The sequence below is a fragment of the Manacus candei genome, unplaced genomic scaffold (assembly GCF_025592945.1).
Source record: "Manacus candei isolate 608988 ecotype Guabito, Panama unplaced genomic scaffold, ASM2559294v1 h1tg000023l, whole genome shotgun sequence".
Classification (NCBI taxonomy): domain Eukaryota; kingdom Metazoa; phylum Chordata; class Aves; order Passeriformes; family Pipridae; genus Manacus; species Manacus candei.
Genome location: NW_026138071.1, coordinates 12783695 through 12802044, shown reverse-complemented (window position 1 = coordinate 12802044; position 18350 = coordinate 12783695). Strand labels below are relative to the sequence as shown.

The 18350-nt window shown below is 37.9% G+C and overlaps 1 protein-coding gene across 7 annotated transcripts in view; it reads right to left on the bottom strand.

Moving 5' to 3' along the window:
- RAPGEF4 (Rap guanine nucleotide exchange factor 4) overlaps window positions 1–18350 on the bottom strand; it is a 152174-nt gene that overhangs the window by 68750 nt on the left and 65074 nt on the right. For all 7 annotated transcript variants that reach the window (XR_007904528.1, XM_051787373.1, XM_051787374.1 and 4 more), the window contains 2 exons: window positions 10067–10139; window positions 8968–9032 (listed from right to left, as the gene is read on the bottom strand). Coding sequence is in view for 6 of the 7 variants with exons in the window: in XM_051787373.1 (XP_051643333.1) it covers window positions 8968–9032; window positions 10067–10139 (138 nt within the window). In the remaining variant the exon portion in view is untranslated. The remainder of the gene's footprint in view (window positions 1–8967; window positions 9033–10066; window positions 10140–18350) is intronic.

Sequence of the window (18350 nt, the reverse complement as noted above, 5' to 3'; positions counted from 1 at the left end):
TCTTGTGGACCCCTACAGTTTTGCCAGTCAAGATAAGGAACCTTTTTCAGCCAGTGACAATAGGCTTTTCTTAGGTTTATTTCTCAGTGTTACTTGGAATAGCTGTCAGAACCCAGCAGCCTGCAGACCACAAACTGAAAATCCCTAATCTAGACTGGCTTTGAACACAATTAATTAAGACAACTCAAGAGGAGGGAGGGAGAGGGGAGCAAATATTTAACTGGATCTGTATATGTATTACAGCAATAACAGGAATACATTATACAAATCTGTATTTAAACACAGGAGACTGAAATCACACAGATTCATTTGTGATTTAGTGGTGAAGTGCAAGAGAGCTGCAAGCTGGCCTGACAAAGTGATCACCTGCCAGTTGCCCCTCTGCTTCCTGTGCAGCTAATGTAGGCTGGCAGAAATGCCAGTTTGGGGCAGAAAAGAGTGACAGTCCATAGTGATCAAACTCGGCAGTGCTTTGTGCCAAAGTCAGCTGTTTACAGCTGTTTATGTGCTTCTGACAGTTCTGCTCCCTTATCACCAGGTAAGCAGGAATGTCAGCCTGATGGAGGAGAGGGCATCTATAGCCAGTTGTAGACAGAAGAGATGTAGGAGAAGGTACATGGGAGAGGATGTGTGCCCTCAATCCTGGTGCAGGCCACTGGAAGTTGCTGTGGAAGGGCAGCCACAGTGCCACAGTTCTTCCTGGGCTCAAATGTGCTTTGCTCTGGGAGCTGATGTTCCCACCATCTTTGCATTGCACAGCCACCCCCTCCTACCTCTGCTCCTGGTGTCACTGCTCATGAGGCTCTAAGGTGGGCTGGGTCAGAAAATGTGTCCTGGAGAAAAGTAACCATCTGAGCCACTGTGCAAACGGCTACAAGGAAAGAGTGGTGTGAGAGAAGGTGTTTTTTTAGCCTCCTCAGATTCATACATTTGAAGTCAGTTACTTTAAAGAGTGAGGATGGACAAAGCAGTACTAGAGGTTTACAAAGATATAATCATAATTCTCCTCTGTTAAGCTACTGGCTCTTTCTCCATCCAGCTCATATTTAAGGTTATTGTACAAATTGTTTATATAATTTCATTTCAGGAGACGAAAATAAGAGTGTCTGAGTAATCCTAATTAGAAGTAGTGTAATAACTGATATTGGAAGTAAGATTTTTTTTTAAATTTTTATTTTGGAGCCTAAATTATATATTCTTTTCATTTCTCTACTATTCAACTCAGTTCTGTGTATTTGTATTTCCTCACTAACTGCTATCTTTAATTTTAAGACAGCTGCATCACTGATGATAAAGCACACAAAGATCAAACATGTTCCAAATCTCGTGCCAAGCTTTCTTCCAGAAGGAAATTTACAAAAAGAATAAATAATGAAAGTCATAAATCATAAATACCTCAACAGCACTTTCTCCTTAACCATCACTGGATTTAACAGTGCTAATTATATTTTCATCTCTGTTGCAGAAATCTGACATTTTTGCCCATGCAATTCTAACTTGGAATGGCTCTAAATGAGCTCCACAAACTGGGCACTTGTTTTGGTGGTGGTGCTATTCTGTGCAGCCAGCACAATGGGCTTCTGCTCTTGACTAGCTAACGCAAGAAAAAGAACAAAATCACGGGACAGCTTTTCCCCACTATTTATTAACCTCTCAAACTTTTGTCATCCGTACACAAGCAAAAAAAGATGCTGCTAAATGATCAGATCAGACACATTGATTACTTCTTACTGACTCAGAACTATAATTGACTTTGTTGAATCCCAATTTCCATCATGCATTGCAGGACAGGCAGTCAAAATGCTGTGAGAGATGATATGAGTGACTAGAAAGAACCTGATTTTAAGATCCCTGATGCAATTTTTCTGCCAAACTTGAGAAAATAATTACAAGATTCAAAAAAATTCCTTTTGCTGTTTCAAATATAAGTGCCAAATGTGTGTTACTTGTATACGCTTGACTTGCCTGAAGACATGAACCTTGAAAAGGACTATCTTTTTTCTCAGTATAATTACCCCCTCTTTCTGCCTTTCAACTGCAGGAGATAAATGGAGCATATGTGCATGTTTTTCATGGGTTGAGAGAGAATCACACAGAAAACACAGCCAAGGAGCAAGAGTCATCGAATGTGACTCCACAATACATATTATCAAACTGACCTTGCCAGTGCTGGCAGGTAAGGCAGTAGGCTGTGCCCTCAAACTAGTGGATCAAACTAGAGTGATGCTCCTATGGAAGGAAGGTCACACACCTAATTCACAATATTGAGTATTTTACAAATTTTAGTATTTTCTAGGAATTACTGTTATTTTTTCCATTTTTAGTTTATTTATCTAAATACTCATTCAGCTAGGCATAAGGAGTCTGAAAGGGAAAACGTCTCTTCAGCCAAACTGCCTTCCCTGTTCTACCCCCAAGCATCTCCACAACCCTTTTGTGAGGAGAAGGTTAGTCTGGGGGGTCAGTACTTGATTACCCTGCTACTCTGAAAAAGGCCAGCAGGTTTCACATTGGGGCTACTCTGGCTAGTTCTGTATTGGTCTGCTCAATTACATGATTAGATACAGCAGAAGAAACTGTTTCCAGTAGAAACTCCCATGAGGGTTTCCAGAAGTCAGGGTACCCAATGAAATCACGGATCATAGATATTTCATAGATTACCAGGGAGTTGAATTGTACAACAGAAGATGGGGTGTTGCAAGCTTTCCTTGGAAATACTGCTATTCACACTGGCATTTGGAAGGGAAGCCTACAGCTGTGTATCATCTCCATACGGCTGGAATCGGAGATAGTGATGTACCCAAACCCTTCTCTGGTGGTTCTGAAACAATTTAGCTTACACAAAGTCTACTTGTGTAAGCCAGCAGACCTACTAACAATTTTGTTTACATTAAAGAGCTCTGATGACATAGAAAGACATTCATGTTTTTCATGATGAAATTCCTTACTAATGTATGAAAAATGTATTTTTCACAGACTCCTACTCCTCTCACACTCCTGTCTTTGTTATCTCCCCTGCCATATGCTGTCACCGTGTGACTCATCGCCAAGGACTGTATGCACAGCCTCTGCATTAGCCAAATTGTTACAGGCTGTGATAATGATTGAACCCTGAGCACTTTCACTTAAAGCAAAATGAGGAACTTGAACAGACTCTAAGAAAATTACTTTCATATATGTGAAATTGGTGCCAAAATATCAGAGCAGCCCCCTAAAGTAATTGGTACAGTCAGGACTGCACAAAGACATTATTTAGAAATATTTGCACATAGTTATTTGATGCAATCACTTCAAAAGCAGAAAATTAAATGAAATTATTTTTTAACCCTATGTGAACAATGTATAGGAGAACCGACTCTGGCATGGAGCCCAGAAGAGAATAGGAATTAATGCACACATATCACTGGGCAGTTATATAAATCATCCACACAGCAGTTATCCTTTAACACAGTTTTCATGTGTATGTTGGAGATACTACAACTTCTAAACCAACACCTTGTCATTGTACTTTGATAGAACACTTTCTGCTTTCCTGTTCTCTCTTTCTCTGTATTTTTTTTTTTTGGCTCACAATTTCATGAGAATGTGAAACATTCCCCTTAGAATTCTGCTAAAGCTCTATCAAATTCCACATTTGACAATACACCGAATATGTTAAAAGATAAGCTTTCTTTTCGGTTGTCCGAGAAAAGTAAACTGAAATATAGAGAAATCAGAAGGAAAATGATTGTGTGTATTGCTGGAGTAGCTAATATGGTGAATGAACATGATTATTACTGGTGTCTTGTGTGGGCTCTTCAAGGCTGCACCTAGTGAACTGCAATGTCATCTTTACAAACAGTGTATTTTCAAATGCCCAGAGCTATACTTAAGTGCTTGAAAATTGAAATAAGTGAATATTCATTTGCCTGGCAATGTTGAAATTGCAATATTTTGAGGATTAAATCTTGATTATGTCTTTCTCTGTCCAGTGAAAAATCTTTTCTATATAATTGCATTAAATGCATTTAGAGTTGATAGAAAGGCAAATTATGTTTTCACAATCACCCAAATTATTTAAATGCAAAAATGTCAACATGGCTCCTAAGCCTTACTGAAAACTCAGAAGAGAAAAGGAATCTATATTTTACCACACCAAATTAATTAGGGAAGAAGATGGATGAAAAGGTGACTTTCAGATGAATATTACAGCACATCCTATAGGAGCTTTGGTATACAAAATACCTTAAAATAAATCACTTCTGATAAGCCTCCAATCTACGGGATTTGGAGACATTACATGAAAAACATATGCGTTTTTCGAATATTACGTAGTGCACAAGGGGGAGCTCCTGTAACTCTTTATGACAATAAAAACCTGAAGACAATATAGGAACCAAATGGAAATAAAGCATGAGAGATTTCAGAAAAAAATACATAGTGTTCACCCAATAGCAAGAATTATTGTATGAATTTGCACAACTTAATCTGCTTATATCTTCTGAGTTCAGTATGGTTTCATCAGTACAAAGGAGAGGAAGAAGCACCTTCCCCCTTTTAGGATGTATGCTTTCAATGAATAAGGCACAGATTTATGTAGGTTTTAAACCTATACAAAGATCAAGTTGTACAAAAAGAAAGCTAGCATGGTTTTTGAGGTGAGATGATGTTTCAATTAAGTGTGTCACAGGAAAAATTTATGTGAGCAGGTAATCAAGTCTGTAGCATAACAAACACATTTAGGAGGTCTTCATTAACACTGCTCAGTTAGCCTCCAATCTTGAAATACTCTGCTTTTCAGCACTTAATTTTTCAGCCTTCCTTTCAAGCAGAATTTTTTTGTGTAGCTTCCTGAGGATGTGGGAATTCTTTTAGCAAAATGCAATATGAAGATTCCATAACAGAAAAGAATATGAAACTTCAGCTTCGATCATTAGCAGGGTTAGAATTTTTTTACTATCTACTACTTGAATAAATAACTTATAAATCATGGATTTCTGTTCCTTCTGTGGATAATTCCTATGCTTTCTTAGGCATCTACAGTTTGCAAAGGAGTTTAAGACATTTGCAGATATCAGAAAGTAGTATTCAGCACCAGCAGCCATTGGAGAGTGGAGACTCGTGCTCTCAGCAGGTCCGCCCACATTCATTCCTGTCTCTGCAACTCAGTCCTGCAATGCCCTCTTCTTTAAACTATCCTACATCTCACATTCTCCAGAGCAGATGGGTTATTCCTTAACTCATTTCCTGCTTGGACGCCAGTAGAGGGTGTAAAAGCACAGGGGAAATAAGTCTGGTTTTCGGTCAGTGCGTCTCTGTAATAGTCAAAATGTTGCTCCAGCAAATAAAAGAAGTCCTTGAGAGAAACCTCACACCGTTAAGCACTGACACAGGAATTCCCAAGCAGCCCAGGACCGAACAGTGCTGGGATTCTGCACATGCCACGCCCACAGCCCCTGTGCACAAGTTCACAGTGAAACTGTAACGAGCCTCTGGTGACTCAGTTTCAACTGAGATTTTTCAATGCTTAACAACACGGTTATTTTTTAAGGGGTCACAAATGGTATTCCTTACTTCCAGAATAAGTCCCAAATGTCGAGCTTCTAGTCCAAAGGACACGATTGCTGGTGTATAAGTGGGAAAAGCTATCTAATATGTGCTATGTGTTTTCCTCCTACTCAGTGTCAGAGAGGTTTGATCCATTGCAATTTAACAATCAGCCAGGAGCACACTCTCAGCATGGTGAACTCAGCGTCAACAGTGAAAAAGTGGCCAAATTGTAAGAACAGGATCCTGTAGTGGGAAACATCATGCAACCCTGCTGCCAGCTCTGCTGGTAACACATGGAACCAGAACTACTACCTATTCTGCCTGCACACTGGAACCCGACCTCCCATGCTTTCTAAGTACTCTTCTGTGTCTTTTCCAAAAATGTATTTGAAATTATTATTGATTTTGTCATTTTGGCTTTAGGGTTACATTCATCTCACATATCCAACTCTACCCCATGGGAATTTTCAAAAACTAAGAGCTACACAGACCAGTATACAGATATTGGCCTGTCCTAGTTAAAAAAGACTGAAGCTGCGTTATTTTCTCTTATGTAAGTCAGCATTAAATTGACTTTATTTCCATTCTCCAAAATATAACTGAAGACAATAGTATACTCTCTCTCAGTATTTTATGCTCAATTTAACTGCTATATTGCATTAAATGGTGTGCAATAATGTAACCCTAAATGCAAATGAATTCACATTTGGTAAAAAAAAATCTCTGCTGCCTTCTCCAAATAGGAAATTTTTTTGTAGATTTTAATGAACTAGGAAAACCAAACATCCCCATATGGTGAGAAAATTTCAAGGCATGCATTAAAAGAAAAATCTTACATTACTCATCAAAAACTAATAGATGTGACAGGAGAAAAAAATTAAGCTATGAAGATGAAACTCAAATGATTAGCAAATATGGAAAATCATCTATTACAGTGCTTCTAAAAGACTCACCACATGCTAAAAGAGAAAAGCATGCATTTCATATTTCCAGACTGGAATATATTAAATTTCATTTGAAGCAAATTATTTACAGCTATAAAATTCCCTGAAAAATTAAAACAACACACAGGTACCTTGAAAAAAATGCATAATGATCAGAACTACTGAAGATGCTATCTCTTTCTGCCTAAGATTGTAATGTTTTCTAATCATATGAAAGATTTTGAGGAACTTTCTCTGAATCTCAGAGAGTTCCTCACTCAGTCTTTTTCTGGACATTACAGAGTAGTCTGCAGGCCTCTCCAAGCTCATTTGCTGCCTGCCCTACAGGCATCATTTTGGCAATCTAAAGATATAAAGTAGTCTAAAGATGTCATGGAAACACTTCTCTATCCTGATACATCATTCTGGAAGTCATATATCACCCTAAAAATAAGCAAAATATATAAAATCTACAAACACAGTGCTGTTTTCTGGTACCCTGATTTTTTGTTTCGAATAGTTGTCAACAACTCCGGGAAATTTGGCCCTGCAATTCCACTAACTCCCTGGTTGTTCAAAGCTGACTACAGGTGATGAAGAACAACATTTTTTGTAAGCACTGTAACAGCTGTACAGTTTAAAACTTCAGGAATGAAGCTTGCATGCAGTAAATAAAATACTCAGGTATTTACCTCTGCTGCATTTACCTTTCACTTAACATAATTAAAGGGAACTGTGGTCATATGGAAAACACACAGAACTAGAATTCATGAACCATTTCTATGCTGTGTAGGTTCTTCTGCCACATTTGTCATGGGACAGCCTGAGCTCCTTCAGGATGAAACAAGGTGACAAGCATCTGTCACATATTTACTCACTCAGCTTCCCTCCACAGAAATCTGTACGGCGTGGGAGGGAGAAGGATGTCTGTTTTTTACATGTGTCTTGGAAATAAAGATAATATGGTTTGCAAAGGACCTTATTCCTGTAAAAGTCACCGAGTAGCCTGCCTCAGCCCCAGCCCCAGTCAAGTAGTCAGTAGCAGTCAAGTTCTGTCTGCTACTCAAGTGATTATTTTGTGCAGGAACAGTCCTGTTGTGCTAGAAAAGCCCAGCTATTGGCAAAGGTATTAATCACTAAATTTTGCTCAGTTTCCAAAATACTTTGCACCTGAGAGTGTTTACTACCCTCAGCTGAGCATCACTCGCCATTACTGGGGGGGGTTATCACCTTCTAGGGGAGATGGATGTTTTTACCTCCTTACCTCTATCAGTTACTTTTATCTGCTTCAGAAAACAACATCTTTTACTCTGGATTCTGCACCTGGTGCTTTCATTGAGAAGCCAAGCAAGACCCCTGACCTAACTCCCAGTGTTCCACTGAAATGCCAACAACTTAAAGAACCACTTAGGCATAATCCGTTAACTGGTTTGTAAAATGCTTACAGAATGAAAGGTGCTAAGTACCCAAGAATTATTACTCAGTGCATGGAAAAATGTTTATGTTCCTACAGGATAAGGCTGTGTCAGGAAGTGGTACAGCATTAGTGAATACGACTGTAGGAAAAGGAACTGCACACTGTTACATGTATACATTTAATAAAGGCTGAATGTGACAATTAAGAAAGGTCAGTGCCCTTGAGGAAGCAGGACAGACAGACAGGGAGAGGTGGAAGCAGTTATTTTTGCGTCAAGGAAACATGTTAAAATATTCCTTGTTTTTATCTGCTGTCAAGAGATCTTTTTTGTGCAACAAAAATACCTTTAACCTTTTAAAGACATCACATAAATAAATTCAATTAAACTTTTGTGTCCAGAAAGAAGGCATCCAAGCATCTGCTTACTACTGTAACTTTTCTACTCCTGCCATAAAAAAATTCTAAAATTTATCACTCTTTATAGCAATGCCTGACATTATTTCTTCCCACTATTACTCTCTATCTATATATATATACTATATTCCACTATTAAACCAGGCATAGAAATATTCATGAGTTCTTTCACATGAGTCCTCATCTGGTGAGGCTGAAGGCACAGAACTGTTTTACAAAGGGGAACTGGAATGTAAAGCTGCTCTCTGAACACAGGAGAAAATTCTCCCTGAGCAAAGGGCCAGAACAATGCCTATGCATCAGTTCAGACTCAGTTAAGCCTTAAAATAGGATTTAATCATGAATTTTATGATCCACTGGTTATCCACTGGTCTTGTCACAGTGCAGCTTTTCTTCCTTACCCTCAGCACCTCTCCAACAAAGATAGGAAAACCAGACTGTAACACAAACTTTGGCAGCAGTACACCTGCTAATAATCCCAAACCAGTTGCTTTCCTCAGTTATATGACACAATGTGTAAAGCATCCTTACAATTTGCATACTGTGCTCAAATGCAAGAATATGCTTTGCATTTGCACTCGGTTCTTTTCAATTTAATGCTGCACTTTTGCATTTTTCATAACTGAATTCCTTCCCCTCTAGCAAAAAAAAAAAAAAAGAAGTGCAAAACTGTGTGTGATTTACCTTATTACAATTTTTAGCAACTTGGCAAAGAGCACTGCTTGACATACTGTCTTTATCTGGCATTCCTAAAAAAGGAATACAGAAAATAAATAAATAAATAAATAAATACTGTACATTCTTTAAGTAACAATGAAGATATTTATTGATAGAATAGGGAATTTGATGGTTCAATATTTTGATAACATACACATTAATCTATGAGTTTTAAAGAGAAAAACAGATTTATTCAGAAAAAAGTTTCCTCTTGTGAACACGAAAAAGCTAATTTGTGTAAATACTATAAACTGCTTGCTAAGCATAGTACTTTTCTCACAACTTAATATCTGAAGCATGTATATAGGAATTATTTATACTTTCTTATTTAACATAATCTATGTCTTAGTATCTGGAAGTCAATGTGGTACTGAGTTTGCACTAACTAGCATTGCTATGCTATGCTATGCCATTGTCCTGCAAATAGAACATATTGAACACACAGCATATGGCACAAAATTTGCAGATGCAATTTTTAGCCATCAGATACTGTCCTGGTTGGCATCTAAATAATCCCCTGGCCAATAGATAAAAGTACCTTGATTTACGCAAATGATGAGTTCCAAAGGCTGCCCTTGGATTCATGTCTACAGCACTATCCCATGTAGTAGTAGAGAGTACTACAGAGAGTAGTATGTTTACTGCAAGCTGTCTGCTCAGGCACTAACCTAGATTCTCTAGCAAGTTGTGTAGCTCATCCTAACTAAAAAAATGAGACAGTTTGTTATTTTTACTTTACTAGCAGGACTCATGGCCATGTTCCATGGAATTAATGTAACATCTATAACTTGTTAAATGTTACATGACATCATACAGTAAGCTTTAGTCAACAGGCCTGGCTTAGAGTGCAGATTTTTGTACAGCTCCATGTACGCTTGTATACAGTTGGGAAGACATTTAGGCAAGTTCCAAAGTGTTTCCTGCTACATGCAGTATAAATACAGTTGTAATACCAAAATGAATTTAACGTTTCAACTTCAACCCCATAACCAGAGGACTTCCATCTTCCCCTTTCTTCCCCTTTCTCTTTTTTTCTACCATCTGATTTCTAAGTTCTCATACTTACTGTCATTGTTGGAGCCAGTTTCCATAACACCATAAGGAGGAGTGAGAAGTCCAGACATATACTGTCGATATTTCTGAAAGACAGTGATGGCACATTCAGTCAGGTACAGACGTATAAAACCATTCAGAGGAATATGTGCTATTTACATTTTTGTATCTGCTGCCTGTAGCTTCTCAGGCACACATGTGATATGAGGCAATCAAATGTATATTTACTCTTAACACTACAAGCTCTGCTTTCTTGACTGGAGCACACTGCCTTTGTTCCATCAAAAATTGTGCTAAAACAGCTCCCCCTTTCATCTTCCCCAAAGCATGACTTTAAGGGTTCTAATAAATCGATATTTTACTTACTGGTGTGATTTCCCATAAAGGCTGTTTTAAAGCTCCTTTGAAATGGCACTACTCATCTGAACTCAAGCTAGAAAGCTACTTTATTGAAGGGGTGGAGAAAGAGTGTTAATTAAGGATTCATAAGAATCCTGTACCACGAGAGTTTTGGTGTCAGATTTGCAATACACAGGATTTAGTGTAAAAGCTCTAAATGTTTATTTCCAAGACATTACATTTGGTTTTCAGAAACTACAAGGCAATGAAACACAAATACCGAATACCTCATATTATGTGTATCCACATACAAAAACTGTATTAGCAGATGAAACTTTGTAGCTATAAAAATAATGTCCCTTGTACCACTGTAAGCTACATAATTGTAACTGATGTCAGCAACTGGTATTTTTCTTCAGTGAATGCTGGTGACATGATCAATAAGGTTCAAAGCTCTGTCTACAGCTTAAGAAATTCACGGAAGCTACAAAAATAACACCTAAGGAAAAAAATTGTCCTTTTATCAAATACAAATAATTCAATGAATAAATGACACATCTTTTGTTTCCAATCAGACTATATTACAGCCATGCTTAAGGGTAAACAATTATAATTCCCTTTTGGAACCACCAGAAAACAAGCTTGGGCAACAGGGATGCTGATGTTCAGTGTAAATAAAACACGTCATGCAGTCCTTACGGTGCGCAATGAGCTGAACCTGAACAATCCATCAGCTGAAATTCATGTAGGTTTCAACTAAGCACACATAATAACTGAGACAGAAAATGACCTTTATGGTGCGATTTTAATTTAAAAGTTTTATCCTTTGCTCTGTGGAGCTGTTTGGATGTATTCACTTTTAAAATGTTGCCTGCTGAATTTTAACAAAGCTTAAATTATTCTTTTAACATTTCTTTTTCTGGAAATGGAGACGAAAATATCATCAATTCTAGCACTAAAGACTGAATGTCTTGCATTCTAAATAATAACAAAAGCTACAAAGATTACATTAATCTTAATAATCCAATCCTATTTTTAGACAAGCTATTGCATCCTAAAGCTTAGTAACATATTATTTAAATCTCACCCATAATCCAGCTGAATACTCGTAGAAGCAAATCTGTGTTATATCGCTGGTCAGTCACACAAAACAAATGCTATTCCACCTGGGGATAAAACTCTCCCATTTTCTTTCCCAAACCATTCACTTTCCCATACTCTGCATCTAGTCCTTGCCTGGAACTTAGTGAGAGGAATAACATGAGAAATACTTATTTTTTCAGTTCAACTAGTAATTCACACACATAAACCAAGGGAAAAACTCATTTTCCTTGCCCAAATTAAAAAAACAGAACTGTGTCCCAAGGGGTTGAAATAACACTTCATTCAAACAACAGATAAATGTTTTGTTCCTCCTGCTACTGAATTTGGTCTTGAAATGTTATTTTTAGATGGAAAATTGGAATGTTTCATTTGGGATAAGATAAAAACCAAATTGTATAGGGTGTTTTTCTTTTCTTCTTCCTCACCATTCAGCTGATACTTTTTTGTTCTTTTTCCCAAAATAGCATTTTCCCAGAAATACATTATTAGTCCACATTTAATCTACCTTTATAAGGAACTTGAATTGTAGGAAGACAGTAATTTTCTCTTTTATTTCCTCTACCACGTCCACAGCCATCATAAACTGCATGGCAGTTTCCTTCTGATTAATTCTTTAAAGTTTTTCCTGATTATTCATCTCATGAGACAAAACATAGAATACACCATATAATCTCCAAAAGATTTGAGTACTCAGCTTCAGAAAAAAACTATTGGTAGAGTAAGCCAGAATCCTATATACAACTTCAGTGGGGGCATCCAATCTCATTTAGCCCCACCTCATTGCTCAGGATGACAAACCCTACCAGAAACAAAAACACAGACTGCCAAGGATGTCAACTCTGTCATCTTCTGCATGAAGGTCCCACTCTGCCATGGGACAAGTCTACTCATGAGTCTGATACAGCCAGCCCTGTGGGCAGTGTTGCCAGTGAAGGAGAGGAATTAATTCAAAACATGCCCTCAGAAAGCTCAGTTGTTCAGACTCCTCCAGGGCACCTCTGCATAAAGTGAAACTTCCCTCTATACCTGGGTATCTGAGGGGAAGACTGATAGGACTGCCTACACATGGTCTCTCAGGAAGATATCTCAGCAGGGTGTGGGCTGACATAGGAGGTATAATTTATGCCTAAAATTGTGTCACCTCATTAGTCAAATTAAATGTCAAAGGGAACTTATTTGCCAAGGAGCTAGGGAAACACTGTTTGCTGGGAAACCTAAGCACATAAAGAAAGACCTAAGTAACTGCCTAAAGATTCAGATGGAGTAATGAAGTTCCAGGCATAAGATCTCTGAAATCTGAGATAATGAGACCTATCTGGTTACTGTAATGTCTAGAAATGAAAATAAAATGCAGTAAATTAAATTGTACTCATAGGTAGCATCATAGAATGATTTTAAATCATTCAAAATTAACAGACTAAATATTTACAAAATGCTTTTGCAAATGTATTCCACAGGTGGTATGAAGCCTGGAAAGGCTTTCCTTATGAAAGACAGCAACAGTTATCAAATCATCATAAGCTTGTTTATTACCAGAAGTCTTCAAGTTCTGTAAATCCAACATGACAGCAGTTTTTAAAACTACACTCAGTGACCTATTCACTCTGTCTTCAGATTTCTACCGATTTATAAACTCTATCATGCAACAGCTTAAAGAACAGACACTTCCTGCATCTAATCTGACAGCACGAGTAATAAAGACAATATTTTTTTTCCATTTGCTGACTGCCTCATATCCATGCAGTGGTGAAAACGAACACATTTTAACCTTTTCAACTACTGCTATAGCCTAAGGCAAAGAAGAGCACTGACAAGGAACAGTTGGGGATAGGAGAAAAGGAGGAAACAGAATCACACGCTTGCCTTACTGGGAAGGTGCTGTGGGGGAATTTTCATACCAACGGTTTTTAAGGCCACTCATTGTCAAGTTTTTCAGTGTGTTTCTTTGCATGCTCTTATTAAGACTTTATTTGCAATTAGCTGCAGTTTTCACCACTACAATAGGTTTTCTTCTACTCTGTGAACATAATTGGGTATATTTTTGCATGCTAATGCTTAGAAAGGCAATTCTTATCATTCTGATACAAGCTATTCCCAAATTCCTAAAAAATGCTTTTGGTACACATCAGATACATAAAATACATCTTTGTGGTTAGTCCCTTCTCTTCCGCTGCAAGTAGTGAAGAACTAATAACTGTTTAAAGGGAAAGAAGCAGCAAAAAAGAGATTTTTACAATACAGACACTCCAAAATAAGCCAGGTACATGTAAAGAAAATAGACAAACCTTTGTTGTCCATGTGCATTGCATAGCACAACCCCAGCACTCTAATGGGAAGCACTCAGGACTGATGAAGGGAAAACCTCCTGTGTACAAAGATTTGAAAGCAGGTTCCACACCAAATGCTCCCCCCAAGTGCAGCAGTTCTCCAGTTGGCAAAAGGTATCTTAGGGGCTGTGTAATAAGGACCCAGGTAGTGATGGTCTGTAGCCCTAGGGAGTCAGGCTTCTGATGCTTCCCCATGCAAAGGTGAACCTACACGTGGTCAGATACTAGGAATTACTGTCTTGTAACACTGGAGAAAGTTTTGTAGACCACAACAGGTGCTTGGTCGAATATATCTCTCTCTCTTTCTCCTTCTCTTTCTTCCCCACTCACAATCTCAATCCACAGTGTCACTTTTCACTAGATGCATTTCTGCTATCTCCTGCCTACCACTAACCAGCAGCAGAGAAGGTGAGAAGGCAGGGCCCACATTACTTGCAAACTTGGGAGTAACACAAAATAAATGATTTCAGTTGTAGAAGTCCTAGGCCGAACATCAAGGTGATCTTTCAACATATATTTTTTAAAACCTTAAGTAACTACTTTATCAGATGCTCTTACTATGACTATTATCTGAGTTCTGCAATACTTCTGTACTAGCTGTCCACACTCCTGCAGTTGTTTCTCTCGGGGAATATATGCTATAGCTTAACAATGTGAGCCAGCTTCTCTACTTTCTTCTGACAATAAATAATTGATCACTGATGCTCTCAGGACCACTCTGTTCTTCCTCTAAGTTGGCTGCACCACTCATACCATTTTGGCAATGAACCATCTCCCTTGTGAGCATTACTCACAAGGGCACACCACTCTCATGGTGTACTGTTTCTTCTCTTTTCTCCAGAACAATAAGGAGAAAAGCCCCTGTGAGAAAGAGCCCCCAAAAGAAATAGCCCTTGAAGATCTTTGGGCCCTTTCTTCACCCATCACATCAAGCAGAGACTGCTGTCTCAAAATCCAGACCTTTGCCTTTACATCTGATACTCCGAAGATTGCTCTTTACTGAACTAACTGACAGGTAAAATCTCAGGTCATCTGCCTGCTATCCATTTGTGTTTTCCAATATAAAGTGCCTCATGTTCTTACAGATTTTCACAAAATAATCCCAAACTGATAGTTCTTTTTTACCCAAATCTTGTTACAAAGTGGAAAACAAATAGCACACTTGCTGTTGCCTAATTCTATGTTCTGAGACCCACAGAAGATTCTGGCCTAATTCTGATTTCAGATTCTGTCTTCTTAGTACATTTACAAATTAATAAGTGTATTTCTTATAAGTAATCTCAATCAGAAATTTCCATACATTTCAGGTCAACGTCACTTTACTGGCTATCACAAAAAGGATCTGACCCATGGCTGTTTAACACTACATGGGGAATCACTGCTTGAAGCTGGTGCTTCACTCTAGAACACCTGCTTATTGCTAAATATTTGCCTTTGTCATTAACAGAATATAAACATTCACTGCTACTGACAGTATAGGTACAGGAATAGAATTTAGGTATTTCTAAAGGAAAGAATAAAGACAAATTAGGAAAATGTAATGCTACAATAGCAAAACCATATCTTTATGCACTGTGGAAAATAGAAAATAAACCACGTGAAGATCTTACCACAACTTACTGAACACAGACAGACTGTTTTGTATACGTCAGACTATCAAGTCATTAAAATGAGATAGACAAGGCCTGAAATAGCAGAAGTGAAGTACCATTTAGTCATATTCAGATAAAATAAATACAGGAAATGCCTGTACGGAAATTGCTGAATCCCAATCCCAGAATAGGTACAGTTTATATAACAGCAGATGAATCTGCATCTTTTCGATTTATTTACTGATTTACCATCTTCTGAATGTTTCTGCATGGCTTTAATCAACTATGCTTTAGATTTTATTCCATCTCTTTGTTTTGGAGGCATATATTTTTCTGTCACACTCCCATTTAAATCAATTTATCGTGCTTGAAAAGCTCTGTGTGCAGAATTTGCTTTATCACAGAATCCCCTTGATATTTTGTCAAGAAGAAAAATGCACCCAGGCTCTCTGAAATCATGCCAAATAGCAGACTTGGCTACCAGATAGAAACCTAAAGATAAGACTGCACTGCAAAAAATCAAATCCAAGGAAATTACAGCATGAGCAGTGATTAAGCAAATTACACAGCCCATTCTGCTCCATCTAATTTAAATTTAGAAATGCCATCATGCAGCCCTCTGATTCTGTCTCTTAGAGAAATCCACTAAGGAAATGCACTTGGGTGGAGATAGGAGTTGGTTGGGAGCGGTGGGAAAGATTGCATACACTTTAAAGAGGACAAAGAAAATATAAAAAGAACAAACAGTCCATTTGATTTATGAGTTTTCTTTTACTACGTTTGTGTAAACATACAATAGATAATATATTTACAGGAAAAAAAATAATATTTTAACTGCCTTTACCATGAAGTCCAAGTTTCCAAAAGGCTGAAAAACAGAAGTATATATTTCCATATTTACTTTTTCACAGTGATTTGTGTTGAATGTGTTCGCTTTAAAATCAGATGACAATGACTGTCAGCAACAGTGCTTCAAACTCAAAACAAGATCAAAATAAGATCGTAAAATAAAGCTTTTCTCCTCTTTCATTACCACTTGTAGGAGTGAGGCAGAAAATCACACCTTAGCCAGAATTTTCTGTGTCAGAACAGAACCTCACACCTCTTCAAACTGTTCTGTGACACTAACAATTGTAAACCTGTGTCTTTATTAGCAAAGCCAGCAGATATGTCTCAAAAACAAAGAGCAGAACTACTAAGAAAAATATGCCATTTTAACATAATCTTTCTTACCATTACAGTCAACCTTTAAACTTACACTGACAGGATTTAGATGAAGCCAAGTCTGTAATCATCTAATGGGGAAGAACATGAGGACAAGAGGAAGAAAAATTTCCTAAAGTTTCGGGTACAAAATACTTCCTTTTACCCTCAGACAGTCACACCTCTTATTTTCAGATACACTGTTTTAATGAGGGGAAAGCAAAGATATGCTCCTTCAGGTGAGCTCGGTTTGGATGTGCTATGCAAGAAGTGTACAAGGAAGATTAAAGACAGGTAATATGAGACTTGCAAACACAGAATGAGAGTGGCTTTGTTCAGCTCCTCACCTGGGCAGCTACAGGCTGCCTCCTACACTATTTCTTCCATATGGTGTGTGTCCCTGACTGATCTTTAGCAGTTTTCTGGAGCAGAGCTTCAGCTGAGATGAAAGGTCACACGAGAAAGGTATTTATGTTTGTAACGTCCTTCGACAGAATGGTAAATTCTGTAACTGTGGCAACACAAGTGCCTTGTTTCTGGTCACATACCTTAGCCTGCAGAGCAAGCAAAAAGCAAGGATCGTGTGTACTTAGTAAGAAGTCAGCAAGAACCTCCAAGCCAAGTTACTGTCCCACTCTGAGACTGCCACCTTGAAAATACAGAAGGCCCGATACATACGACCAACATATCTTTGCATGAGTGTTATGAAACAGACTTCATCTGAGGAAATGTATGTGCAACCAGGTGTGTGCTGTTGAGATAGAGAAAAACTGGAAACCTCCCAGTGCGGGCTGTGCTCTGACAATGGTGGAAGTCATACTTCTCTGCAGTAATTCTGTAAGGTCACCACAAGGTCTCTGCATGATGACACTGTGCCCAGCAGTGGTTTTATTAATTAATTAACAGTTTCTTTTCTTCCCTCCCATTATATATGTATTTTTATAAGAAGATTTGAAACAAATAAAGAAAAAGTAAAATGGTGAGCTGATCCGTAAATCTGCTTTTCATATTTACAACCTCTAAGTGCAGAAGTATGTTTGGTCTAGAAATTTGTTTTCATCTGGAAGGAAAGTCTGGGTTAAATACAATCAATATAAACCTCTTAACTAGTTCATTGGGGTCAATCTAGCACTGTTTTTGCTCCTCAGAGAAACAAGCACACATCAACTTCCAATATTCATTTATTATCAAAGGCTTCCTTTTCATGGATAATTCCTCAAAGCGATTGTTTCTATTCAATTGTGCCTAACAATAATGAGGCTATTTAATAATTGTAAATAAGTAAACGTGCAATTTCCCTTATAACATTAGTCTTTCTTCAATGCTTTTTAAATATTATTTTGATTACAGTGTGAGCTGCTTTAAAAGCAGTTTTTTCAGCTCACTCGGGAACACTGCTGAGAAATCAAAACAAGTACAGCACAAAATAAGAGGGGGAAACATAAAGACAAACTAAATAATTATATTTGTATGATTGAACACAATCTACTCTTTCCAGTGGATAGAAAACAGTGTATTCTGGCAGAAAAATCACTCACAATCAGACTGATATCGCTTAACAGAACCCCAAAACACTTGGGTCTCCAATTCAGCTAGGAGTCAGTGCAATGGCACCACTACCACCAGAACTGCTTTGTCAGCACAAATCTCTCATGGGTCCAAGCTGCTCAAATCTGGAGTCCCTTTCATGCACAGTGTAGTATAATAAATGCTGCCTGTGGTACTTCCCCAC